Source organism: Mus musculus, chromosome 5 (genome assembly GCF_000001635.26).
Source record: "Mus musculus strain C57BL/6J chromosome 5, GRCm38.p6 C57BL/6J".
Lineage (NCBI taxonomy): Eukaryota > Metazoa > Chordata > Mammalia > Rodentia > Muridae > Mus > Mus musculus.
In genome coordinates this window covers 74,002,557-74,030,099 of record NC_000071.6, presented here as the reverse complement: position 1 = coordinate 74,030,099, position 27,543 = coordinate 74,002,557, and the positions used below count along the sequence as shown (strand labels likewise).

The 27,543-nt window shown below is 44.9% G+C and overlaps 1 protein-coding gene and 1 long non-coding RNA gene across 4 annotated transcripts in view; one reads left to right on the top strand and one right to left on the bottom strand.

Annotated features, from left to right (window-relative positions):
- Usp46 (ubiquitin specific peptidase 46) overlaps positions 1-27,543 on the top strand; it is a 69,686-nt gene that overhangs the window by 38,312 nt on the left and 3,831 nt on the right. For all 3 annotated transcript variants that reach the window (XM_006504268.4, XM_006504269.2, NM_177561.3), the window contains 5 exons: positions 730-959; positions 13,364-13,440; positions 24,193-24,276; positions 26,748-26,945; positions 27,337-27,415. In XM_006504268.4, coding sequence (XP_006504331.1) covers positions 730-959; positions 13,364-13,440; positions 24,193-24,276; positions 26,748-26,945; positions 27,337-27,415 — 668 coding nt within the window. The remainder of the gene's footprint in view (positions 1-729; positions 960-13,363; positions 13,441-24,192; positions 24,277-26,747; positions 26,946-27,336; positions 27,416-27,543) is intronic.
- Positions 14,765-16,107, bottom strand: Usp46os1. Its single transcript, XR_377030.4, has 2 exons — positions 15,762-16,107; positions 14,765-15,014 (listed from the first exon to the last, which is right to left on the bottom strand). It is a non-coding gene; the product is annotated as a ubiquitin specific peptidase 46, opposite strand 1 (long non-coding RNA).

Sequence of the window (27,543 nt, the reverse complement as noted above, 5' to 3'; positions counted from 1 at the left end):
TAATGTGGCTCTCGGGAATGGCATTTAGTTGCTATGGCAAAAATGACTCAATGACTAATTAGTCACTGGAGGTCACATATTAAGAATCGCTATCTAGGAGTTCAGTAGATAAAGTACTCAAGCAAGTAAGAGGATTGGAGTTCAGATTCCCAGCGTGCAAAGCCAGCCTGGCAGGTGTGGTAGCCTGCTTGTAATCCTGGCAGGTGGAGGTGGAGAAGGGGGTGGGCAGAACAAGCTGGCTAGCCAATAAGTGAGTGCCGGAGTTAGCATGTTAGGGAGAGACCCTTTCTTAACAGACAAGGTGGAGAGTGATTGAGGAAGATGCCAGTGTCAGCCTCTGCCCTCTTAATCCTCACACGTACACAAGTGTGCACTTGCCCCCATGTGTGCTCCTCCCACCCACCCACACACTGCATGCATGCAGGCAAAACCAATAGATATTTAATCAAGGTTTTTGTCTCATAATTTTGGTTCTTTTTCTAGAATGAGTTAAACTTTGGATCATTGTTGTACATGACTAGAGGGAGCTAAGGGATACTAGTTTTTGGTGGGTGGTAGGAAACTCTGGGAAGTTACTCCCTTGTAATTGCACAGTTGAGACAAAGTACATTTGTATGCCGCGCCTGCCCAGTCTTTGGATATCGTTACTGAAGCTTGTCGCGCAAAGCTAAATACGTCTGTTTGCTCTTGAAGACGCAGAGTGTGAAATGATGACTTTCTCCTTTCCAGATCTCTTTGATAACTACATGCAGCAGGATGCTCACGAGTTCTTAAATTATTTGCTAAACACTATTGCGGACATCCTGCAGGAAGAGAAGAAACAGGAAAAACAAAACGGGAAGTTAAAAAACGGCAACATGAACGAACCAGCCGAGAACAATAAGCCAGAACTCACCTGGGTCCACGAGATTTTTCAGGGAACACTCACTAACGAAACTCGATGCTTGAACTGTGAAACTGTGAGTACTGGCTGGGCGGGTGGGTGAGTGGGTGGTGGTGGTGGTGGTGGGGTCCATCTTCCTTGTATATGTGTATTGAGATATCTCGTGCTTACTGTTGTTTTCAGTACGTGTGGACTATCCTATTTATTATACCTTGGACGGTCAGGCGCAAACTCTTGGAATTGTGGGTTCCTTGTGATGTTTCTCTCAGTGTTGGAGACAAGTATCTGGCACTCACTTATTGGCTAGCCAGCTTGCTCCACCCACCCCTTTCTCCGCCTCCACCTGCTGGGAGACAAGATGTTGGGTTACTGTATTCCATGGGTGGATGTTAAGGCTAAACACCGAAGTATTGGACTAGACCGTGACCCACTTAATAAGGTTCTCACCATGAAGAGCTCAGGGGTGATGCGGAGACCACTGCCTTCACTTCTTGGGAGTCCACTGTGGTGTATCCTTAGAGCGAAAGGAAGATTGACTCCCGTTTGTATTCCGCTGGATAGGTGAGAGGCCCGGTGCAGTGTTATTTTGGCTTTCGAATGATTCTGTGTACTTGGTTGTATCTGGCACATGGAAGGCCCTTAAAGCCATTTGGATTTAAGGCTATCTTCTCTAGGGAGTGACTCAGAGTGACATATTTGCTTGTTTAACTTTGAGAGGGGCTTCATGTTTGGCTAGCCCAGCTGCCTGAGTTTCTGTGCTAACCCTGACTCTCAAAGACTTTTGCAACTTCCCCATGACATTGCCGTTTTCTTCTCTGTCTTCCTGTCCTGGTCTGTAAAGCAGGGCTGGTGAGTACATTATTCCTCTGGTGTCTGAGAAGAGTGGATTTGGTGGCGGCTGTTTAATTTGAGATGTACTTGACATACAGCAAAGTATGTAATGGATGCCATCTGTCATTTATCCCAACTGCTAAACCCACAGAAAGTCTGTATGTCCCTTTAGAACTGTCAGATTTCTTGATTCAGACAGACCTGGATGAATATACATTTTTCTGGGGAGAAGAGATAAGTAGCTTTTAGCAGGATCTGCTAAAGGCCCCTCGCCATGGTCCACCCCACTGCTGTTTGGCTGTTTGCACGGCCATCCCTCAGGGTGATTTAAACCAGGGCTTCTTAGCTTTTTTTTTTTTTTTCCTTCTACTTGTGACCTCTTTTTAGCCCAAGAAATTTTTATATGACTGGCTTATAAAGTAGACATAAAAACCAAACATTTACAATAATCGTAAATTTATTTTACAACTGTTCTTTGGGGTCCATATAATTTTACCATTTATTACCGTTGAAACTGTATTTGCATTCTAATGGGATGTGTGTACTTGTTTATTTTCACACAAAGATTTCAATCATGGCTGACTCTTTGATGCTGTGGGAGGCAGAATACCTTTGGTGTTTTTCAGAGGTGATCAATATTTTGATTTTTATAACCATCAGTGCTGAGAACCCTGCTGCACATAAACACATAGGAAAAAATGGCAGAAGTGTGTTTAGGGCCATTTCATAAAGTGTTGGGCATCCTATCCCAATCCCAAGACATTAATTTTGTAATTTTTTTATTTGTGCTTTTAAATGATGTTTTAATTTATTTTTATTTTATGTGTATGTGTGTGTGCCTGTGTGAGTTTATGTGTACCACATTCAAGCAGAGGCCTTTGGAGGACACAAGAGGCTCGTGGATCCCCAGGAACTGGGGTCTAGGAGCTGCCTTATGTAGGTGTTGGGACCCAAATCCAGGTCCTAAACAAGAGCAGTGTGTATGCAGAACATACGCCACTAGCCACGGAATCATCTCTCCAGCCCCCATTTAGCAATATTTAAAAGAAGCTCAAGTCAGTAACTGTAAGAGCAGATTTTTAAATCAAGCATCCTAGCCAGGTATGGTGGCGCACGCCTTTAATCCCAGCACTCAGTAGGCAGAGACAGGTGGATCTCTGTGAGTTCAAGGGCAGCCTGCTCTACAAAGTGAATCCAGGGCTACATGAAGAGAACCTGTCTTGAAAAATGAAAAACAAAAAACAAAAAGTCATATACTGATCTTATACTTACCTGCGAGGGAATGGTGGCAGAAAAATATAAAGTGTTTCTATAATTCAACCGTTGTTTTTATAAGAGCAGAAAACTGCAGGACAAGCATTGCAGTTATAAAATACAGTCCTCTCAGACCTGAGCCGAGCCCCCGTGTTTCAGGCAGCAATGTTGGCGCACACGGTGCTAAATGAGTGTGTTGTGGGTTCAGAGCCAAGACTTCAGGGATGTCTCAGAGTAACAAGGGTGAGGGCCGTCAGAAACGCCCCAGCTTCGTCGTGCGTTTGATTTGGATTGATTTTGGCCACTGTGTGGTTGGAACCCTTTCATTACCAAATTTTCTGCAGCTCCCCCATTTTGTTATGTCAAGCCATGTGGGGTCACAATCCACAGTTTGAGAGAGGAGCCCTCGAAGAGTAGAGGCTTATAGTTCTGAGGTCCAGAGTCTACGTTGTTGGCTTCTGACAAGGGTGTGCTTCTGGTGGAAGCAAGCTTTCTCATCCACCAAAATGCACGACTTAAAGGCTCCGTTTCTCCGCATACCCTAGCTTCTCTGAATGGAAGGTCAATGACAGTTTTGGGAGGTCAGAGCAGCCCTTTGCAAGTTGTGATCCCTCAGTGGCTAAGAAATGTAGATTCAAACTTCAGCATCGAAGAGAGGCGGGGGTGGGGGTGGGCTATGCCTCTCTGACAATCTTTTTGGTGACCTTTTCATCAGTGCTTGAATCAAGATTCTGATGGATTCCTCACAGAAATGGTTAGAAAACACAAATAAGTCAAATAGAGACTAAAAATTACAAGTATTCTTCCCATCTGGAGAAGATAAATTTATAGCATTTTTCTAAAAAAAAAAAAAAAAGTGATTATATAAGTCTAGAGAATTTACAAATTGAGAATTGAGAATTTACAAATGTAGCCACCAAAGCGTCTTCGGCACAGTCTTACACAGTCTGGATCTCTGCCCTCTCCATTTTCTGTCCCTTTTTACTTTCTTGTTTCAGGAAAATTCAAGCGGCTACAAAAACTGAGAACAGTACAGTGCATGGTGTGTGTGTGTGTGTGTGTGTGTGTGTGTGCCTGCCCGAGGATTGATGAGCTAACTCCGGCTCACCTTCATTTCCTCTCCTTCCACACCTCTCCCTCCTCCACCTGGTTTATTTTATAAGCACTCTCCAGATATCATGTCACTTGCAGTGTATTTATTATCTGTATAGATCATTAAAAATTAAGTCTTTTAAAAAGCACAATACGATTTTCACACCTCAAAAGAGTTCTGCTATTATTCGCTCAGTGTTGAAGTCTGCCTGATTATGTCCTGTTTTTGTAGCAGTTGATTAATTATATTTTTCAATTTTCTATCTTCGCGTGCGCGCGCGCGCTCGCGCGCGCGTGTGTGTGTGTGTGTGTGTGTGTGTGTGTGGCCGGCATGAGTGCACGTGAGAACCATCTTTCATCATCCTTCTGGGGCTCTTTGTAAAGCCCAGGGCTCCCTGATACAGCTGATCTCCAGAGCCAGCTCGCTTTGGGGATCCCCATTCTCTTGTTTTCAAGGCAGAAATGATAAGTGGGTGACCATGCCCACTCAGCACTTAAGTGGGTTCTGGGAATCCAAACTATGAGTCCTCCTGCTTACACAGCAAGTGATTAACCACTGAGCCACCTCCCCAGTCCAAGTGTTCATTAATTTATGATCCGTATGCCAGCATGTGTGTTAATCTATAATTTACCCCCCCACCCACCTTTTTCCTTCTTGTGATTAATTTGTTGAAGAAACCAGTTTGCTTGTCCTGTAGTACTTTCTAGATTTTGAAAACATCTTTGTGATGTTATTTACCTAATTAAAATTTTATATGTATATGATATGTGTGTGTGTATGTGTAGTGTGTATTATATGAGTGTTGTGTGTGTACTCGCAGATGCCAAGGTGATGTTGGGAGGTCAGAGGACAACTTTCAAATGTCAGTGTCTCCTTCTACCTGGGAATTGAACTCAGGTCATCGGCTTGGTAGAAGAGCCCTTACCTCTGCCTGTTGTCCTTTTGTGAGCCATCTCACTGGCTCCCCATTTACCCAACGTTTACAATAAAATGACAGCAGTTCTCTAGTAGATCTGCTTCTGAGACGTCCCTGAAAGACTTCTGCTCATGCCCACTGAAAGACTTGCACGGAGGGATAGGAACAGTATTTTATCTAATTTGTTTTTCATACAGTATATTTTGATCATCTTTTTCTCCTCCCCTACCTCCTCCCAGATCACCCCCATCTCTCTACCCACGTTCTTTCAATCTTTCTCCTAAAACAAAGCATAACAAAAACTGAAAATCAGAATGGACAAAAAACCAAGAGGAAACAAAAGCCCACAAGACCAAACCAAATCAAACAGCCAAACAAACAAAAACCAAGCAAGCAGGGCAGTGGTTGCACACGCCTTTAATCCCAGCACTTGGGAGGCAGAGGCAGGCAGATTTCTGAGTTTTGAGGCCAGCCTGGTCTACAGAGTTTGTTCCAGGACAACCAGGGCTATACAGAGAAACCCTGTCTTGAAAAACTAAAATAAAACTTAAAAAAAAAAAAAAAAAAAAAAAAAGCAAAAAACCCTCAAACAACAACAACAACAACAACCCCACGAAGGTGTTGTGTTGGTCAACTGCTGGGCATGGGGCTACTGGATTATGGCTGAAGTACCCAGTGCTTCTCCATTGGAAAAAGCTGATTTTGGAGCAGCATCTTAAAAACAAAACCTTGCACATCCCTCACTCTGTCGCCCTCTGAGTCCAATCTCACTTTTCTCCCTCTCTCACCCTCTACCTCCGAGTACATCATTATTTTCAGCTTTATATATTCTTAGCACTTGCTCTGCAGTTTTAAAGAATATTAAATTTTATTATTTTTAGTTATGTGTAGGTGTGTGGGTCGGCATGTGGGTGCAGGTGCCCATGGAGGCTTGAGGCATCTGGTCCTCTGGAGCTGGAGACGGTGAGCTGTCTAGCGTGGTGTGATCTGAATTTGGGTCCTCTGAGTGGGCAGCAGGTGCCTTAACTGCTGAGCCTTCTTTCTAGCCCCCTGCTTTGAGATTTTAGGTATAATATTTCTACATGTTTAATCCTAGACATATACTTAATTCTGCACCTTCACACTTATATGTGTGTATAGAGTCATATACAGATAGTCTCCTGAAGTTGTTTTTCTCGTGTTTTTAAGATTCAGCCATTTGATTGTGTACAGTGCGGTTCATTGTTTCTTTTATTGTTGTGTAGTATTTTATTTCAGGAATGTACCACAGTTTATTTTCCCATTCTTTGATGATAGTCTGGTGTTTAGCTTTCTCTAAGTGCCAGTGCTGGAAACTCTTTCACACACATCTGATGAGTGTGTGTGTGTGTGTGTGTGTGTGTGTGTGTGTGTGTGTGTGTGTGTGTGTGCATGCAAGCAACTTCTTTCTAGGGTATCCCTCAGGCACAGAATTGCTGGTCATAGAACATGCGTATCTTCAGGTGTGCCAGGTAAAGCCAGTTGGTTCTCACATGGTGGTGGTGAGCTTTGTTAGCGTTTAGTTACAACTCTGTTTTGCTTTTTTGCAGTAACCAAGCAGCTTACTCTTTGTTGTTTGGAATTTGAGATGTAATTTTTTTTTTAAACATTTTCCCCCCACTAGTTTTTAGTCAAATTGACCCTCTCTCATATGTTGTCTTGTATGTTCAGGGATCAACATATTTGTAAAACCACGTTTCTGTGAGAGTCTGCATTCATCCTGATCTCTCCATTCTCTGCATATCTGCCGGGAATCATTATTTTTCTCCACACCCTTCACAGTCATGCTTCACTTTGGCTTATTTTGCTCTTTACATGAATGTCCACTGTAGCCTTTTGTGTCTTGGTTCCTTTGGGTAGCATCCCTGGTGAGGTTCACTGCGTCTTGGTGTGATGAGCTAGCTCACTCTTTGTCACTGCCATGTCGTGATTTACTGGATGAATGATGACATCATTCATCGTTCACTGACTTTATGGTTGGTGGCTCTCTGGTCATTTTTACTTTGGGGAAAATACTGTGAACAATGCTGTCATGGATATTGTAAAACATAAAATCTAGCCACAGAATTCATGTTTCTCTATCCTGTGTCTCATGAAAGTATATTTATGAGATAGCAGATTATGTTCATCATTGACATCTTTAGAATTTGTCCAGTCCTCAAGATGCTATAGTTTACAACCTATGCGCACATTCTACTATGTAAGCATTCTATTTCTCCCTTTGTCTCTTTCTTTCTTTCTCTCTTCCTTCCTTCCTTTCTTCCTTCCTTCCTTCCTTCCTTTCTTTCTTTCTTTCTTTCTTTCTTTCTTTCTTTCTTTCTTTCTTTCTTTCTTTCTTCCTTCCTTCCTTCCTTCCTTTCTTTCTTTCTCTCTCTTTCTTTCCTTTTGTATTATATATATACTATATGTGTATATGTAATATGTATTATATACACACACACACATATATACATATATACATGTGTGTGTTTGTGTGTGTGTGTGTGTGTACACATGTGTGTGCAGGCAGTCATGAGGTGAATGCGTGGATATATATGGAGACCAGATGAGGATGTCAGGTGTCTTCCTCTATTGCATTCTACCTTAGTCCCTTGAGAAAGAGTCTCTTACTGAACCAGGAGGCTGTTGTTTCTTCCTCAGGCTGTGGCTAGCAAGCTTCAGTGATCACTTAGTACTGGGGTACATTCATGAGAGCATATAGCCACACCTGCTTTTATGTGGGGGTGCTAGAGTTCTGAAGGAAGGTCTTCATGCTTGTCAGGAAGAGCTCTGACCCACTGAGCTGTCTCTTCAGCACTCGTGTGAGCGCTCTTAGCATGTACCCCTCTGACATCCCCTTTGCTATGTAGTGGCTGTGTAAGTGTTCTTATATTCACTGAATGGCTTTCCAACACACACCGCTGTGTAGAGAGATGAAGACTGGGCATGCATGATCACCTTGTTTCTCTGATTTCCACCACAAAACCCGATCTGAAGGACAAGATGAATAATCAGACCCTATGAAGGAAGCGCAGGCTAGTCTGTGTGCTTGTGAGGCCGGAAGCAGAGCAGTGTGGCACTGCGTTCTGGCTTGGCAGGTGGGACGTCTGTAGCACACCCACCGCTGACCCCTCCTTTGCGGATATGATTGGACATTGTTAGTAAAACCACCTCGGCAGCATTCTGTGTGGATTTTCAGGATGACTCTGATAGTAGGCTCAGCCATATTCATAGCTTAAAACAAAACAAAACAAAACAAAACAAAACCTTACAAACAGAACAAGTGATCCCTCGCATGCAAATGTTGCATTAAGTATTCACGCCTCAGAAGTCTGAGCTTATTTCCTGAAGGGTTAGCTCAGACAGGAACCTGCATCCAAATATTCCACTCTAGTTCTTCAATCATATGGAAGTATTTGTTCTAAGAGGATTGGAACTGTCTATATGTTATAGTGTCTCTTTCTGGAGGGCAGAACGATCTCTATATTGATTTTAAGTGCACATCCTGGGGCTGGAGAGATGCTCAGTGGTTAGAGCACTTGCTGCTTTGGCAGAGGAACTAGGTTTGGTCCCAGCACCCACAGGGCTGCTTGCAACCATCTGCAGCTCCAATTCTAGGGGCTCTCACACCCCCTTCTGTCCTCGGTGGGCACTGCATGCACTTGATACATATGTGTAGGCAAAAATCTCACAAAATAAACAGAAACAGGAGAAATGGCTTAGTGATTAAGAATACTTCCTACTCTTGCTGAGAACTACCTGTAACTCCAGTTCTAGTGGATCTAAAGCTCTCTTCTGGCTTTTATAGGCACTGAGCATGAATGTTGTGCCTAGCCATACATGCATGCAAAACACCCTTATAGCATAAAACAACAATGAAAATGAAAACAGAATTAAAGACTTACATCTTTATTTATTATTTTAAAGTGGCATCTAATGTATAAATCAGACAATGATTTGGTGTCTTGAAACTGTATACATTATATAAAGCAAATCTTAACAATTAATATATCCACTATGACACTTATTATTTCTTTGTGATGGACTATTCAGAATCCAGAGATAACAATCTTTAACCCTCCCCCTTGATTAAATCATTTGAATACACACACACACACACACACACTCACACACACACACTCACACACACACTCACTCACTCACACACACACACATGTGACAAGGTATACACACATATGATATAATATATATATGAGACAAGAAAAAAATATGTATACTTTTCTTTATTGGTCACTTGAATCGTCCCCACTATTTCTTAGATCCCAGATCTGGACAGACTCCTAGGAATCACCCAATCCTTGTTCTACCCATGCCCGGGTATGCTCCATGGTGTCCCAGCCAGTTGGTCACCATCACCCAATGGACACTGGCCAGAGGCAGGGAACCCAATCTCCCAAGGACGCATTCCATTTTTAGCCAGCTCAAATTGTTAGAAAGCCTTGGACTTTCTAAGAAAGTGCATGGCCTCTGGGCTTCTCCTGCTTGTTGAAAGTGCAGGACTGGGTTTCATAGACGATTTAATAAAATCCAAGAACCTAACTTTCCTTTGGGGACCCCCTTTGAGTTCTGTCCTGGGGCAGACTGTCCACTCAATATAGTCAGAATTGTTAAGACCCCCATCTGTGAAATGTCACAGTGGATTAATCTGTTCTTGATCCTGGGTAGCAAATTAGCCCTTGGGGCACCTTGCCTTTGCCCGCCCCCCCCCCCCCCACGGCCCCCTTCAATCTCTTCTTGTTCCTCAAGTTGTGGAAAACCTCTGTACCAGCCTTCAAGTTCTGAGGACAATGGCTGATTTCCTGCCCATTCTCTCTTGGTAGAGCGTTGCCTATGATTGCGGCCCAGATGCCAAATGAAGGATCTATGGAGACAAATGGTCTCCTCTGCCATGGATCTGGAGGGCCTATTTTAAGGGGTAATCAGAGCTCACTTGTCCACACAACCTTGACAAGGGCACTTCTGGATCAGGGTTTCAGGATTTTCCACTGGAGTCTGACTGCTCCCATGGTTGTTCCTTTGTTGCTTCATAAGATTTATTAGGTCAGTTGGAGCTTAATCTTGAAGTTGTTTATTTTAATTCTTCTTTCTATGTAAAGCTGAGATTTTTATGCCTTGCAAGATCTGTGGCTTTTCAGGGATTCTCTGTGGCTTTAAGATTTTATATTTGTTGCTGGGGCCAAACAAATATGCAAAGAACTCTTTTATTAACTATACCAGTTCTTCAGCTCTTATTGCTTACTTTTCAGAGGTTCCTACGGCTCCAGCAGAGCCTCTGAGACCCTCACAGATCTGGGGTGGAGCCAGCTGAGGCAGGAGGTTGCTCATGCACTCAGTGGAAGTTGAGGCCAGGCTTTCAGGTGGGCAGCAGTCCATCCTTGGGTACCAGTCACGGCAGTGTCATCTTAGTGGAGTCCTAAGACACTATTAGCTTTCCCACTAACTCAGGCAAGGTATCGGGAGAGGTAGACACACATTTAAAGATGGCCACACTCACTCATGATGTAAATATGGCCTTTAGGCTGAGTTATAGTTATTTAAATTAATATTAATGAGTTATAGTTATTTAAAACTGAGCAAGTAGGGTCTCTTTCTCTTCTTTTTAAGGTGGGGAGCTGCTTTTTTTTTTTTTTTGAGGGAAGGATACCACGGTCAGAATTAAGAGAAGAAAGGAGAAGTGATTGTAGGCTTTTCATGCTGAGAGTGCTGGAATCTTTTAGTGATGCGTTTCCTTGGAGACAAGCTGTATTTTCCCTTCGACCAGATCCTTGTGTGGGGGAAGAATATGCTTTCCTGGCAGCTTGCTTGAAGAAAAGACCTCTCCTCCCCCCACCCCCCCCACTCCCTCCCCCCACCTCAAAAATCCTCTAACCATCTCCACCAACCAACAAACAAACTCAGCTCCACCTTGTCAAACATTTAAATACCTCCGCGGTATAGTTCTTAACTGTGCCTCATTTGGACTGTGACTTCTTGGGGCATGGATAGAAAAAAATCCTGATAGGACTTTGATCTCCCCGCCAAGGTGGACTTACTGAACAGAGCGTTATCGCTCTCATCCTGGGAGCTCTTTGTCTTCAGAACAGAGCACAGTGTAGCAACTTTCTTCTGTGTCTTAATGAGGATCCCACCTTTCTCCAGAAACAGTTAAACCCAAAGTGAGTCACATCTCATCTCACAGAATGGTTTGTTTCCCTGCCTCTTTATTCCCAACCTCATATAATTTTAGTGTGACTCTACTTGGCCATAGTTCTTGAATTTTTCTCCCAGAGAGGCGCTGTTTCAGTTAAGAGAATGCTTTATTTAAATACATAATATTTGTGAGCAAATGTGAAAAGGGAATATGTATTTAAAAGAAGGAGATTCATATTTCTGCCTCTGAGAGGCCACTGACTTAGGTATCTTAGTCTTCGTTCAGTTCATCTTCAGTTGAGCAATTCATGTAGTATGCATTTTATTGTGTGTCTCTTGCATACTGGAAATTATGTCAGTAACTAAGCATAGCACTTGCAAAAGGTGGTCCTTACTCTTCTGTCTACTGATGTGCATGTTCAACCTGTGTATCCCCCTTAAACTGCAACAGCAACAGCACCACCACCATCTCCAGTACCAGTACCACTACCATCACCACCACCAGTACCCCACAATCACCAGCACCACCACAATCCCCACCACCAGCACCAGCCCCAGCACCACTACTGGGCACGAGTATTATTTTGAAAGGCAAAGCAAGAATGGCAATCAATCCATATCTTCATTCACACAAATATTCACCATTGCTGATGATCTGGATTTCCACAGGATTCCTTTTTGGCTTAATGAATCCTCTTCCTGCTAGACATGATGGTGCATGCCTTTAATCTCAGTACTTAGGAGTCAGAGGCGGGCTAATCTCTGAGTTCAAATAAAACAAAAACGGGGAGATGTGGGGCAAGTGTAGTGCGGGTGCGGAGCAGGATATGGGACACGGCACAGACCTGGAGCAAGAGTGTGTTTGAGACATATCCAAACCCTGAAAATCTCATCTTGAGGCTGTCAGGAGTAAGGATTGTCCCCTCCCTGTTGTGGGCCTGCATACCCCAGGGTTCTTAGCCCCACAACCCTCATTGAGGTAGACACATTCCCCTGATGGCCAAATTACAGGTTTAAGCCCCTAGAATCCCTCTTCATGCAAATAAAGAATTCCCAATACTTCAGCCCCAGCCAATAATGTAAACTCACCCTGAAAACTCCTTCCCACTCTCTAAGATTTATACAGCCTTTGTTACCCCCTAATAAAAGAGAGCTGCTTCACTGAATATTGTCTAGAAGAGCTGTTTCACTTCCCAGAACAGAGAAGAACTGTCACACTGAAAACAGTCTCGGTACCCCAAGGGCAGAAGCAGAGCCGAGCGCACACATATTAATAAACCAGGACCTTAGTTACTTATTGCCAGAGCCAACCTTCTGAGCTTTAGCAAGGGAAATGGAAAATATATTATGCCACGTGGTTGTATCAGTCCTCCAATGTTTGCTGTCAGCTACTGTTGTATCGCTGAGGCTCCAGTACAACTGTGATGTATTATTATAACTCCTGCAAAGAGTGTTGGCTTAGGGTCAATGCTGTCTTTTAAATGAGTGTGGTCTTCATTTTCCCACTGGCAGACTGAACATTTTGAGTTTGTTGCTGGGCCAGCTCATTCCTCCCAGTCCACCATCAAAACTATAAAACCTCAGGGTTGTTGGTGAGTGAGTGGCAAGTAAGAAGTCACTCCGGGAGCTTTGATTGACATGTGAAGGTCCGGGGAACAACTGAAGCAGTGAGCAGGTTTAGCTGATAGTGGCCTGTATCAGGATGGGCTGTGTGACCAGCTCAGGAATGACAGCACAGGACTCTGCACATGGTGACCACTTCTGGAAGGACAGCTTAGTGGGAATTAGCACAGCAGTCCAGCTTTCTGGTCCCACAGGGCTTGAATGGGCAATGGAGGAAGGGACTTCAAGGAACTGGACTTGGTGAAGGGCCACTGTGTGGGTGGAGATTTCTTATCTCTTGGACGTTTTCTGTCCCCATCCTCTCCATGTGTGGGCTAGATAGATTCCTGTCTAGTACTCATTGGTGGCAACAATAAGGAACATGGAGGAAGAGGAAGAGAAACCTGGTTGAGTTTTAGTTGCCGTGTCTTAAATCAGAACTGTGAAAGGAATGACGTTGAATTGGGATTAGGTTGAGACGTTCTGAACGAACTCTGGTTCTGTGAGTGTTCATAGCCACATGTGACTTTATTTTGCTATCACATGTCAGGCTCCCTTAAATGCTCAAAGTCTTAGCTGCGGTGTCTGCTGTGTATTTTGTACCTAACCCCCTCCCCCCCTTTTTCTTTTGCTTCAGGTGAGTAGCAAAGATGAAGATTTTCTTGACCTCTCTGTCGATGTGGAACAGAACACCTCCATCACCCACTGTCTGAGGTAATGGCTTGCATTCTGCCTGGGGTTTGAACTTTTGACCTGGTTAGTAAGCACACAAGGGAACTCCAATCCCACAGAATCATCCCCTGCTTTTAAACCAGTATAGCCTTGTTATTTTTTTTCTTTAATTTTCTATTCTCCCCCAAGAGATTAAAAATAAACAAATATGGTTTGGAGTTGGGAGGGTCCTTTTGAACAGAGAGGATCAGGTGGAAGTAACTCATCGCTGTAGTTAAAAATAAAACTTCAATCTGTAATGCAGATGTGTTTTAGCTCTGTGTGTGTGTGTGTGTGTGTGTGTGTGTGTGTGTCTGCCTGCTGTGAGCATCTACTCACTCACATAGTTAAAATGGTACAGATGCCAATCATTACTCATTTTCTAAGGTAGCAGTAATCAACCTTGGGGCACAACCCCTTTGGGAGTTGAATGACGCTGTCCCCAAGGTCTCCTAAAACCATCGGAAAACACAGGTATTTACATTATCATTCATAACGGTAGCAAAATTACAGTTGTGAAGTAGCAGCAAAAATAATTTCATGGTTGGGGCTCATCCCAACGTGAGGAACTGCATTAAAGGACCGCAGCATTAGGAAGGCTGAGAACCACTGCTCTGAGGTAACCTTGCGCATGAACATTTCTACGCTTTGAGAACTAGTGATGGAATTGCCTTCTCTGCATTGCTTTAATATTCTATAGAGGTCCCTCATTAGTGTCAAGAGACAGTAATGAGCCAGTGTTTAACAACATGCGCCCAGGATTACTGCAGATAGAACATATTCACTTAGTACATTGAAACTGTGTGCAGAGAGGCTGGGGAGATGGCTCAGTCATTATGTGGTCACAGTGTTTGACCAGAGAACCTGAATTCAGTTCTCAGCACCCATGTCAGGCAATTCCAGGTTTTCTTTTTGCGGGGGGGGAGATCCAATCCTATGGCCTCCATACCCATATATAGGCACATATATATAGTGAAATAAATCTTTTTAAAGGAAAAGAAATCCTTCAAATCCTTTCCTTTTAAAGGAAAGAAAATATTTGGAATTGTTGCAAGGGCAAAATTCCCCATCCCCACTCCCTTTCAACAAGGAAATAAGTGCTTATAGTTTTCCTGTCCTAGACAAAGGCTACAGGAACGAATGTCACAAATCACCAAGCTCCAAGGCCTACAGACCTGGCTACTTCTGGTCAAGTGGGACTACACAGATGACCTCCAGAGCTTAGGGACAAGACTGCCCTACAGAGTGGCTGAAGGTGAAGTTGCTAATGTGGCTCAGTGTTTTGGGTGGGCTGCCCCAATGAACAGATACCACAGCTGTGGACATCTTACGGAAGCATAACACGTTTTACAGTATCATAACAAGGCTCTGTTGGTTTGCATCAGTGAGAATCAGCAGATGGGATCTTGCTGGAAGAGCTTCTTGGTGTGGTAGGCTGTATGACTTCCACTCACTTCCCACTTCCCAGTTCCTTCCTCTCCACTCTCAGCATGGAGCAAACAAGGAGGGTTTGAAGTGTGTTTTGCAGGCTGGCTTCATTCTTCAGCTTGGTTTTGTTAAGGGACTGGGTGATACTCCTGTAAAAAGAGACCATCTTTGGGTCTTCTTAGCGTTTATGACTGTATTGGTGCACTTGACTGGAAAAAGAGAAAGTTATCCCAACATTGTCCTGTGGGGGAAGGATGTTGCCTTTCTTCACGAGGTAAACGTAGGGGTTTGAGGAGGTTTGGCAGCATCCTCTGCCTCATGGGGAATCCCTGGTTGTTAGAAGGAAGGTTGTGGTAGCTGTAGCCTTGAAGCCAGGTGGATAAAGCGCTGAGTGGTTAGTTCTGACTCCAGATATGCCATGGAGAACTGAATCACGGACTGCTGTTTCCGTGGTGGAATGGGAAAGTTGGTTCAGTTTCCACAGTGCAAGCAAGGCAGAGGTTGGACATGGCAAAGATGGGGAAGGGCAGTGTGTAATTGGTCTTGTGTTAGTCACCTTTCTCATCACTGTGATAAAATGTCCGACAGATGAGACAGCTGACAGGGAGAAGGGTGGTTTTGGCTCACAGTTTGAGGTTACAGTCCACCACAGCAGAGAAGACATGGTGGCCGGAACACAGGGCAGTCCGTCGGTCACACAGTTAGAAAACATCGAGGTGAATGTTCACATACAGCTCATATCCTTCCCCCACCCTGCCTGCTGCCCCATTTGTATTCAGTCCTACACGCCAATACATGGAATGATGCTGTCAACGTTCATTGTGGGCCATGCGTTCCCCGTTACCCCCTCTGGAAACGCACCCACAGCTACCCCCAGAAGCATATTTCTTAGGTACCTCTAAATCCGGTGAAGTTGACAATGGGGATAACATCATAGCTCCCAAACTGGACTTTGAGATCCATCAGATTCCTGTGTGAATGGACAGCCCAGTCCAGTCAGTACTCCTGATAAGTACTCCACAACTTAGATCACCCCTAAATTAGGTCTTGGCCGGCTCACTTACACCTGCCCTCATATGTCATAAAGTCATACATCATATGTCATGATGTCATACATCAGCCAGTGGCTGCCCCTCACCATTGAACTCCTGATGGGGCCGCAGCTTCCGTCTCTTCTGTCAAAAGTGCAGCAGACCCAGGGTGGGTAACTCCAGCAGATCCATTAGCTGTTTTGTTTTGTTTTGTTTTGTTTTTTCCTGCCAAATCTTTGGGTTAAAGTGGTTGTAATACCGCACACATTAAATTTCAGCACTTGGAAAGTAGAGGCAGGCCAACTTTTCTGAGTTCAAGGCCAGCCTGGTATACTTAGTGAGTTTCATGATAACTAAGGACTCAAATAAATAAAGGAATACATAAATAAGTAAATAAATAAATAATAAATAAAGTCTTTGAGTCTGCAGATGGAATGACCACAACGCTGGTCTCCCTGACTCAATTCGGGTTGGATTCATCTTATTTGGTTTTCAGTTGGGAGCTCTTTAACGTCCTCTGTATTAGGGTTTATGATGTGAGCTTTCTGTCTTTCATCCATCTTAATGACTGTTAAGGACTCGTGCTGAAGTAAGCACACACTCTCCTCCTTGAGAGGGACCCGGGTGACAGAGTCTGGTGTATTCTCACCAAACTCTTGTCCCAGAGAAATGGTATAAATAACATTAAAATTCAGAAATTAGCTGGATAGAAGCCATGAATCCACACTGTTCTCTGATCCAAAAGCTCCTATGTCAGACCTCAGAACTGTGTCCTAGGCAGGGTGAGCCGCCTGTGACTGAGGATTCTAAGAAAGAGGGTGCCTCCCCCCTTTTCCTTTGAAAAGCTCCGAGATGCCTCAGGCAAAGACTCAGACTGTGTGTAGTTTGTCCTGATTGTCCTTCGAAGCCCTGTCTCTCTTCCCCGGAGCTCCTTTCTTTCGCTCTCCTGCGGCTCTTCACCTCTCAGAGCTCAGGTGTAAAAGGACTTTCTTCTTCCTCTCTCTTGAAACCCTCTCAGGCCAGGAGGTCAGCCAGGTGTCCAAGCGGCCTCTGAATCCCCTCAGAGCTGTCTCTGTGTGCAAACTGATCTTTAGGAACCTGGTTTCTACCTGTTTTGAGAAACTCAATTTCTGTCCTGAGTTTACACTCATTGTCACCTTACTGAATGCCATGTTCATCTCTCTCCTGTGTTGTGACCCATGTCTTAGTTTTGGTCATTACTGACATGTGGCATTTCCTGGAGTTTGACACTCGCAGATTTTTTTAAGTTTATTCTTTTAGTTAATGTACTAAAGGATGTGCTTCCTTGTGACATTCTCAGACATTTCAGTTTGTTCTTACCTACCCACCTCACTCCCCTGCCTTCTCATCTACTTCCTTTCCTTGGTTCCTGTCTCTCTTCAAACAGTCCTGCCCCCTGCTTTCATAAGATCTCGTCATTTTCTGTTAAAGTTCTTCCTCCCTTCATAGACCTTTATTTTCCCCCCCCCCTCTCTCTCTCTCTCTCTCTCTCTCTCTCTCTCTCTCACACACACACACACACACACACAGGCACCAGGCACACACACAGGTACATACACACACAGGCACAAATACAAGTACACACACACAAGCACAGACACAAGCACAAACACACACAGGCACACACACAGAGAAACACACATACACACACACACACACACACACACATAGAGGGGCGGTGGAGGAATGTATCTTTCTGAATCTGGCTTATTTCGCTTAGCATAATGATGTCAGTTCCATTCATTTTCCTGTGCATTGTGATTCCATTCTTATTCATGTCTGAATAAATGTCCATTGTATATATGTACTGCATTGTCTTTATACCATCTGTCCACAGACATCTGGGCTGGTTCCATGCATTGTGACAATCAGCATGGAGGTACAAGTATCTCTGGGGTGTTAGGCTGGTTCTGTGTATTGTGAATTGTGTAAAAAGGGGATACACATGTGTCTCTGAGGTATCCTGACTCCTAAGTCTCAGATATTCGGACTTAAGAGTCCTTCAAGCATGAAGCCAGTAGTGGTAAGCTGGGTCATACATTTGTGTGTGTGTATGTGTGTGTGTTTGAAGAACCACAATACTGATCAATACTGATTTCCATAGTATATACCCCTACTCACCCTGCACACCCCTCCTCTGTCTCCATCCTCCTTTCTTTGGTTAACATTGAAGTCAGTGGTCCTAGGGCTTTGGTGCATATACCAGAATCCCCTGGGGTAGTAGTAAGAGTAGAGGCATCGCACACATGAAGAGCTTCAGTGAGTCTGGGCTTCTGTCCATAAGGCACGCCCTGGCGATTCTGGTACCACTGAACCTTGAGAAGCTCAGTGCCCTCTCTCTCTTCACTGTCTTGCTCTGCTCAGTGAACCAGCACCATCGACACTGCCGGGAATGCCACTAGAAATGCAGTCTTGAGAATCGGACTCTGTATTTTGGCCGGATTCCTCGGGTGCTTCATTTGCAGGCTGACGTCCGGGTGGAACTGGAACATCTGGACTCCACCCTCAGCCCCACTTACTCCTGCTGGGGCTGTCTCCATAAAGCTTTTAAGTTTCTTTATAAAGGCATGCATTTCTTATGAGATTTGTTCCCATGGTGAATCTTAAAAATAATGTTTGATTGCCACGACCCTTTGGAAGGCAATGCGGTGAACTCTGTAGTTCCCCAGCCTTTTCTGTGCATTGGGAACGTATCCTACATTTTAGAAAGACCTCTCTGTTGTCTGCGGCCTGTTTTAGCATGGCTTTGGAAAACGTCCCCAACCTTTCTTGCTCACTTTATTATTATTTGGATTTTGTTGTGAGTGTCCTCATGTAGCCCAGGCTGGCCTCAAGCTTCCTTACCTAAGCCTGTGAGTGCGAGGCTTGCAGGAGTACTGCATATGCCTAGCACTTTCGTTCTACAATCCAGCAGTGTGAACTCACAGACCCACTCTGCTCCATTACTGCTGGGCCAGTCCCTTAGTGGCCTACCTTCTGGTCCCATTTCTCAGGTTCGTTGTCATGACAGCCTCACGCTTTTTATTATATTATATATTTTATTATGCTCCCCCTTCCCCCACTTCTCTCTCTTTGAGACAGGATTTCTGTCTGTAGCTCTAACTGTCATGGAACCTACTACGTAGACCAGGCTAGCCTCTAACTCAGAGATCCTCCTGCCTCTGCCTCCCAAGTGCTGGGATTAAGGGTGTGCGCCATCACTACCTGGTGGCATTGTGCTTCTGACCTCCTGGGGACTGAGGAGCACGGTGACCTTTTAAAAATGGGGTGTCAGCTGGGCAGTAGTGTCGCACACCTTTAATCCCAGCACATGGGAGGCAGAGGCAGGCAGATTTCTGAGTTCGAGGCCAGTCTGGTCTACAGAGTGAGTTCCAGGACAGCCAGGGTTACACAGAGAAACCCTGTCTCAAAAAAACAACAACAACAACAAAAAAAAAAAAACCCAAAAAATAAAGGGTGTCTTAGTTAGGGTTTTATTGCTGTGAACAGACACCATAACCAAGGCAATTTTTATAAGGACAATATTTAATTGGGGCTGGCTTCAGAGGTGCAGTCCATTATTATTCATCAAGGCAGGAACATGGCAGCATCCAGGCAGGCATGGTGCAGGAGGAGCTGAGAGTTCTATATCTTCATCTGAAGGCTGCTAGCAGAATAGTCCCTTCGAGGGAGCTAGGTCTAGAGTATTAAAGCTCATCCCAACAGTGACACACCTACTCCAACAAGGCCACACCTCCAAATAGTGCCACTCCCAGGGTTCAAACCATCACAGGAAGCCCTTAAATGAATACAGATTGAGTATCCACTATCTAAATGCTTGGGACTAGCATTTTGGATTTTGAGACCCAGGATAATCAACCATTGAAAACTCTCACTGTGTTTTATCCTATGCTAGGCTAGAAAGAACGTGTAGCTTTTCAGACTGCGTGTTTGGCTCCTTCCTCTTGGCTGTGGTTTTCTTGATGACTCTCATCAGGAAAACAACCCCAAACGATGCTCCAGAGCAGTTACTCAGCGAGGTCTTCACTCAGTTGCAGTTGCGTGTGATTGCACAATAAGGGCTGAAATCTGAGGGTCCAGCGTGATTGCCTGTCAAGGCTTTCCTTGCCTCCTGATGTTTTCTACGCCTTTCTGTGGAGCTGTGGGAAGTAGCGGTTCCCAGAAACACTGTCTGCTCATGTCTTTCCTGCGCTGTTTAGGAGCCGCTGTGCTGTGGGACCATGCAAGCTTCTTAGTGATGCCTGAGCTTGTACTGCCCCCTGTAACCGTAGCGCTCCCCCGTGTGCCTTACCTTTGTGACTCTGTTTCCCAGCACGCTTCCTTCTGTCCTGCCTCGGATATTACCTCTTCGGGGGAAATCCCTTGATTACTCCAGGACACATGTATTATCTCTTTTCTCTCTGCTTTCCCCCTGGACTTTATTCTTCTGTCTTCATTCATTCATTCATTCATTCATTCTGCAAGGTCAGGCTGGATATATACCAGTGATTGAAACATACACGATCTCTCCCCACCCTTTTAAGAGTCCTTGGTGCATAGTCCAAAGATCAAAGTTCAGGGTTCTGAATTCGTGTGACAAGCCAGGCATCATGTGCATGTGTGCAGCCAAAGTTCTGAGGTGTGTGGAGGCAGGAGGATGGTTGGATCTTAGCACTAGCTGAGAAAATATGAGCTCAGGTTTGGGTAGAGGATTTCCTTAAAAAATAGGAAGAGAGTGGTAGAGGGGACAGCTGATGCCCTCTTCTGACCTCTGTGCATAATATGCAGACACACAGACCCACACTCACACATACACACACACACACACATACACACACACATACACACACTCACACAATATACATATGCACACTTACACACATATACACACATATACTCACACATACACACATGCATTCACACACAGACACACACTCACATACATACACACACTCACATACACACATACATACATACACACATAAACACACAGATACACACACATATACACATAAGCACACAGGCATATACTCACACCCACATACACTCACACATACACACATACATTCACACACAGACACACACACATACATACACACACTCACATACACACACATATACACATAAACACACAGATACACGAACATATACACATAAACACACAGGCATATACTCATACAATACACATACACACACATATATACACATACATATACACATACATATACATTCACACACAGACACACACTCACACAGCACATACACACACATATATTTACACACACACTCATACATGTACACATTCACACACATATACACTTTACATATACTCACACAGAGACACATACACACATACTCACATATTCACATAACACACTCATACAACATACACACACACTTTCACACATTCACACACAGACCCATGCATACACACACTCACATTCACACAATACACCCACACAACACACACATTTACAGATGCATGCACAGATACACACAGCCATATACACATACACACTCACACATATTCACACACACAGATACATACAGATACACACACATATACACATATATAGGCATACATACACACACATTCACATAATACACATACAGATATGCACACAATCACACTCACTCTAACAATCACATCCACAGACACACTCACACATACACACATACCCTTAAGAACAAAACAAACAAGAAAACCCACTGCAGTGGGGTCAGAGCTGGGGAGTTCCCTAGGGAAACCCACCCTGGAGAGAGGTGGTTCTCTGAGTTCTGAGTAGCCAGGCATCCCAGCCATGGGGGGCTCTGAAAAGCGCTCTCATTGCTGAGAAGTAGCCCCTACCTGTTCTCCTCCTCAGAGGAGCACAGCCCACACGGGAGTAGCTGGATCAGTAAGCTGCAGACTAGAGTCGGAGGCAGGGGCAGAGGATTGGTAGAGTCTGATGCCCAGGGCTTGTGAGTGAGGGTGTTGGACTGTTTCTCCTGAGTGCAGCAGCAAACTGTTAGAGGGCGATCTTAGGCTGCGGAGTCACCTCTAGTGCTTTATGATGACTAAGGTATACTTATGGGCTCATTTGTACTTGTCACTGTATGAGTATAGCTATTCTCCAAATCCCCAGGACCTAGCGCCTATCTGGGAATTGAGCAAATGGACAATGCTTTCCTTTGATGTGTTCTCTGTAAGTGATAGGTCATTAATACCATTTTCTGTTTAATAAAACCTGATCATTCTACTGCTGGGAGCTGCTGTGAAGAAGGAGTGTCAACAGGCATTTTTGAAACTACAGGGTAGGAGATTCTAAATGTTGCTTTCAGCCTTTTGAAGCTGACCACAGAAATGCAGAGTTGAATCCAGAAAGAATGAAAGGCCTTGTGACATTTAGAAAGCGAAAGCTCTAAGTAGCAGGCAGAAGAACCTTCTGATAAGATTGTGTCCAGCACGGCCATAACGGCCTTTGTTTTTAAAATAAGGCAGATTGAAGTGCTTATCCTAGGGTGTGTGGGAGAGCAGTGAGTGACTCAAGTGTGTGTGTTAGAGAGAGGGGGAGGAGTGTGTGTGTGTGTGTGAGAGAGGCAGAAACAAAGACAGAATGTGTGTGAGTGTATGTGAGAAAGAGTGTGAGTGTGTGTGTGAGAGTGTGTATGTGTGTGTATGAGACACACACACACACACACACACACACACACACACACACACACACACAGAGAAGGGCAGCATCTTATGTAGCCTATGCTGGCCTCAAACTCAGCTAGGGGTTGGCAGGTGTCCCCACACTGCTGATCTTCTTGCTTCCACATCCTAGTGCAAGCGTTATGGGCTTTCATTGCCACATCTGGCTTATGCAGCATTGAAGATGGAACCCAGGGCCCCAGGCATGTGCAGGGCAAGCACTCTGTCACCTGAGCCACACCCCTATACCCTTCCTAGGGTTTAAGCAGGACATAAGGACAGTTGTATACAGTTCTGATTTCAGTATCTGTAACTCTTGTGGTCTTTGAAAAATGGAACCTCTGAGATGCAATTTTGAATTAATATAGAAATTCCACCTTGGATTTTTTGATTGCCTTTGGGGGACCTGACAACTATTTCTTCTTCCTCTTCTTTTTGTTTTTTCTTTATTTTTAATTTATTTTTTACACTCCATGTTCCTTTCCCCGTCCCCATCCACCTTCCTCCTGCTCCACATCCCACACCTCCTCCCCACCTCACCCCATCTCCACGTGGATCCCCCTTCCCACCTGACCTCTAAACTCCCTGGGTCCTCCAGTCTCTTGAGGGTTAGGTGCATCATCTCTGAATGAACACAGACCCAGCAGTCTTCTACTGTATGTGTGTCAGGGGCCTCATATCAGTGGCATATGCTGTTTGGTGGTCCAGTGTTTGAGAGCTCTCCAGGGTCCAGATTAATTGAGACTGCTGCTCCTCCTACAGAATTGCCCTTCTCAGCTTCTTTCAGCCTTCCCTAATTCAACAACAGGGGTCAGCTGCTTCTGACCATTGGTTGGGTGCAAATATCTGCATCTGACTCTTTCAGCTGCTTGTTGGGTCTTTCAGAGGGCAGTCATGGTAGATCCCTTTTTTTTTTTGGTTTTTCGAGACAGGGTTTCTCTGTATAGCCCTGGCTGTCCTGGAGCTCACTTTGTAGACCAGGCTGACCTCGAACTCAGAAATCTGCCTGTCTCTGGCTCCTGAATGCTGGAATTAAAGGTGTGAGCCACCACGCCTGGTGGTAGATCCCTTTTTGTGAGTGCCCCATAGCCTCAGTAATGGCAGCTTCTTCCTCCCTCCCTCCCCCCCCCCTCTCTCTCTTTCTTTCTTTCTCTCTTTCTTCTTCCCCTTCTTCCTCTTCCTCCTCCTCCTCCTGAATACTAACTTTTTTTCCCTTCTGAATCTGTTAAAAACTCTAGTTTGTATCTGTCTGGGTCTCTTTAAATAAAATTTTGTTTTGTTTGGGAACAGGGGCTGCTTTAGACCGCACAGTGTAGCTTAGATTGGCTTTAAATGTCCCATCCTCCTGCCTTAGCCTCTGGATCACTGAGATTGGAGGTGTGTGCCAACACTCTCAGCTTAAATCAGCCTGCTTTTCCAACTCTCACAGTGAAGCCACACCAGGGCCTGTAGACATGCTCTAATGGCATAACAGTCCAGTCTTAAGAAGGCTCTTCTGTGATTATTGTTTTCCCCAGTTTCACTTGGGAATTATCTTCCAGGTAATAGAGGGGTTTAGATGCGGTGTATTAAGTATGTCTGGGCTGTTTTTTAAAAGGTGAAAATATTTTTTCTCTACAGAGACTTCAGCAACACAGAAACGCTGTGTAGTGAACAAAAATATTATTGTGAAACATGTTGCAGCAAACAGGAGGCTCAGAAGAGGTGCGTGGGGGGGCTAATCAGGGAGGGGGGCTCGTGTCGGAAGGGCTCCATGGGTCTGCACAGAGTCAGTGACCTCACAAAGTCAGCGACCTCATCTGGAAAACCTGGCTATCTCAGTTAGGGTTTTACTGCTGCGAACAGACACCATGACCAAGACAACTCTTATAAGGACAACATTTAATTGGGGCTGGCTTACAGGTCAGAGGTTCAGTTCATCATCATCAAGGCAGGAGCATGACAGTATCTAGTCAGGCATGGTGCAGGAAGAGCTGAGAGTTCTACATCGTCATATGAAGGCCACTAGGAAAAGACGAGCTCCCAGGCAGCTAGGATGAGGGTCTTAAAACCCATACCACAGTGGCACATGTACTCCAACAAGGCCACACCTTCTAATAGCACCACTTCCTGGGCCAAGCATATTCAAATGCTAGCTAAGAATGCTGCCCTCAGAGAGTGGTCCTATGTCTGCCTGCGCGTGCTTTTTACCATCAACAAGTACCAAGTATTACCATGTGCTGGATACTGGTAAACAGTGGGGATTGAACATCCTCATTACCCTCTTAGGATTAAAGATAAGTTATATAAAGCATATTAATTATCACAGTACACAACACATTGCTGCTTTTCCTGTAGACTTTGGCTTTCTTACTTACAGCCAGGGATTTAAGAACCATCTGTTATTTAATAAGGAGCTGTGAACCAAGGACACACCAGTTGCAGGAATACAGAATAAAGGAGTTCGGAGGACAGGGCTACACAAAGAAACCGTCTTGAAGAAAGCTACCGTGTTCTGACTTGGCATCATAGCCAGGGTCCGTCATCTTTTTACGGGTCCCTTCCAATGACAGCTCTTAGATACTCTGAGCTAATTTGGTGTTCACCACTAGCTGGCCTCCAGAATCCGAGCAACTTGAAAGTTTAATCTTCCTGTGAACTCCACGTTGGTTCTGGAGATTTCAAGGTAGCTCTTAGATACTCAGCGGTGCCCCCTGGAGCTGAGGATCTAGACCTGGAGTGGCAGTGAGGAGGTTTCTGCCTAGCCTCCTTCACCCTAACCCTACCCAGGAAGAGCTTCCTTCCTGGCATCGATGTGAGAAGGCCAACCCCTACAGCAGGCAGCAGGTACCCTGTGTCAGCTGGCACTGCCTCTGCCTTCCATGCTGAGTCTCCTGCTTCAGCTCAGGACGCCTGGGGCTACCTGTGTGGCATGAAGGTGTTTTCTGCTCAACCCTGGTTGTTTTGTGCATTAAAATGACACATGTTTCTGGGAAACATGGAGGCCTCCTATAATTATTGTTTTTCCACCAATCTGTTTTTATGAGGCAGGGTCTGGCTGTATAGCCCAGGCTGCTCTAAAACCCACTTCTTCCTGTCTGCACCTCCCTTCCAGCACTGGGGTTGTGAGACGTGTGCCATCATGCCTGTTTTGCCTGATGTTTTTACCTTGTTTATTTTTATGAGGAGGGTTTTTACCTCAGGAGATTCTTCAATAAATATCCTCTTAGAATCAGCCCCTTCCAAAAAATACATACTAAAATGTGCACAGGTCCAGCAGTGTTTGTGCTAATTCAGCACATTCAACGGTGGGCAGGGTGGGGGTGGGGGTGGGGGAGGATTGGGGGAGGAGAGCTGGGTGCTGTGTTCCAGCAGTGTGAGACAGACACTTTACCCAGGAATGTTAATTAATGGTCAGAGAATAGTGGGGGAAACTGTTTATGTAAGGCTAGGATTGGATCAATTCCTTCAGGGCAGTATTTCTCAAAACCTTCACTACATTATCACATGTGGAAGCTTCAAAAATGAGACAGAGAAGCCGGGCGGTGGTGGCGCACGCCTTTAATCCCAGCACTCGGGAGGCAGTGACAGGTTTCAGGATTTCTGAGTTCGAGGCCAACCTGGTCTACAGAGTGAGTTCCAGGACAGTCAGGGCTACAGAGAAACCCTGTCTCGAAAAAAACCAAAAAGAGTCCGAGCCCTGTTCAGATTTGATGATAGCGCCCCAAGATAACCCCGGCATTTCATAAACACCTAGAGTGAGAACCATGATAGAGAACCCACGTGGCACGAAATTACAAGAGTAAGATGTGGGCATGAGCCTGGCAGCGTTGGTGTTCGATGCCCAGGTGTGCCAGACGATTCCTTCTGCTAGTCTTTAGCACCGGAAGTTCTGTCTGCATCATTTGCCTGCTCCTTTTCCCAGCTTCCTTTTCTTAAAATTTCAGCCCTCCTGTGTTAAGGAAAATATTAAAAAAGAGAAACAGCACGCTAGTGCCGGGCCCACCAACTGGAGCACAGGGCTCCCGCTGGGCCATCTCACTCGGCGATTAACAGACATGGGCATATCTTTCTGCTTGTGGAAAGTCTGGATACTTGCTGGGCCCCTCCTGCCTTGTTTGTGTATAGGCAATAGCGTGTTTTCTTCCTCTAATGGGCATCAGGTACAATTGGTTTTCTGTTTCATGTTTTCTTAGGATGAGGGTAAAAAAGCTGCCCATGATTTTGGCCCTGCACCTCAAGAGGTTCAAGTACATGGAACAGCTCCACAGGTACACCAAGCTGTCTTACCGGGTGGTCTTCCCTCTGGAACTCCGGCTCTTCAACACCTCCAGCGATGCTGTGAACCTGGACCGCATGTATGACCTGGTTGCTGTGGTCGTTCACTGTGGAAGGTAAAGGTGGGCAGGGAGACATGTTTTATCTTGCTCAGTGTTTTTCTGGCAGGCAGTAGGTATACAGTAACTCCTGACTTTGAATTTGTTTTCCCCACTGGGCCTCTGCACACCCCCATGGCCAACGTGGTACCAACACACCCAGGTGCTCTGCCAGAATTGTGGACTTAGACAAAAACTAGTCCACGGTTCTTTTAATTTGGAGACAGCATGTCGGTATGGTACCCAGGCTGAGTTTGACCTCCTGCTCCAGCTTCCGAGTAGCTGAGAGTCCAGGTCTGTGCCACTGTGGTGGCTGTACTGATGACATTAGATTTTTGCATTGATAATTGGGATGTTATAGAGAAGTATGCGCTTAACTGGTAGCTTTCTCCCCTTCATTCTTTTCCAGTGGTCCTAACCGTGGGCATTACATCACCATCGTAAAAAGTCATGGCTTCTGGCTGTTGTTTGATGACGACATTGTAGAGGTAGGCTTACAGTTTACCTCTACACCTCATGGGCACAGGGTAGAGAAGGGATTTGGGGTGGGACAACTCCTGCAAACGTCACCTAAATAAACCCACTTACCAGTAGTATTGAACAACTTAGACTACAT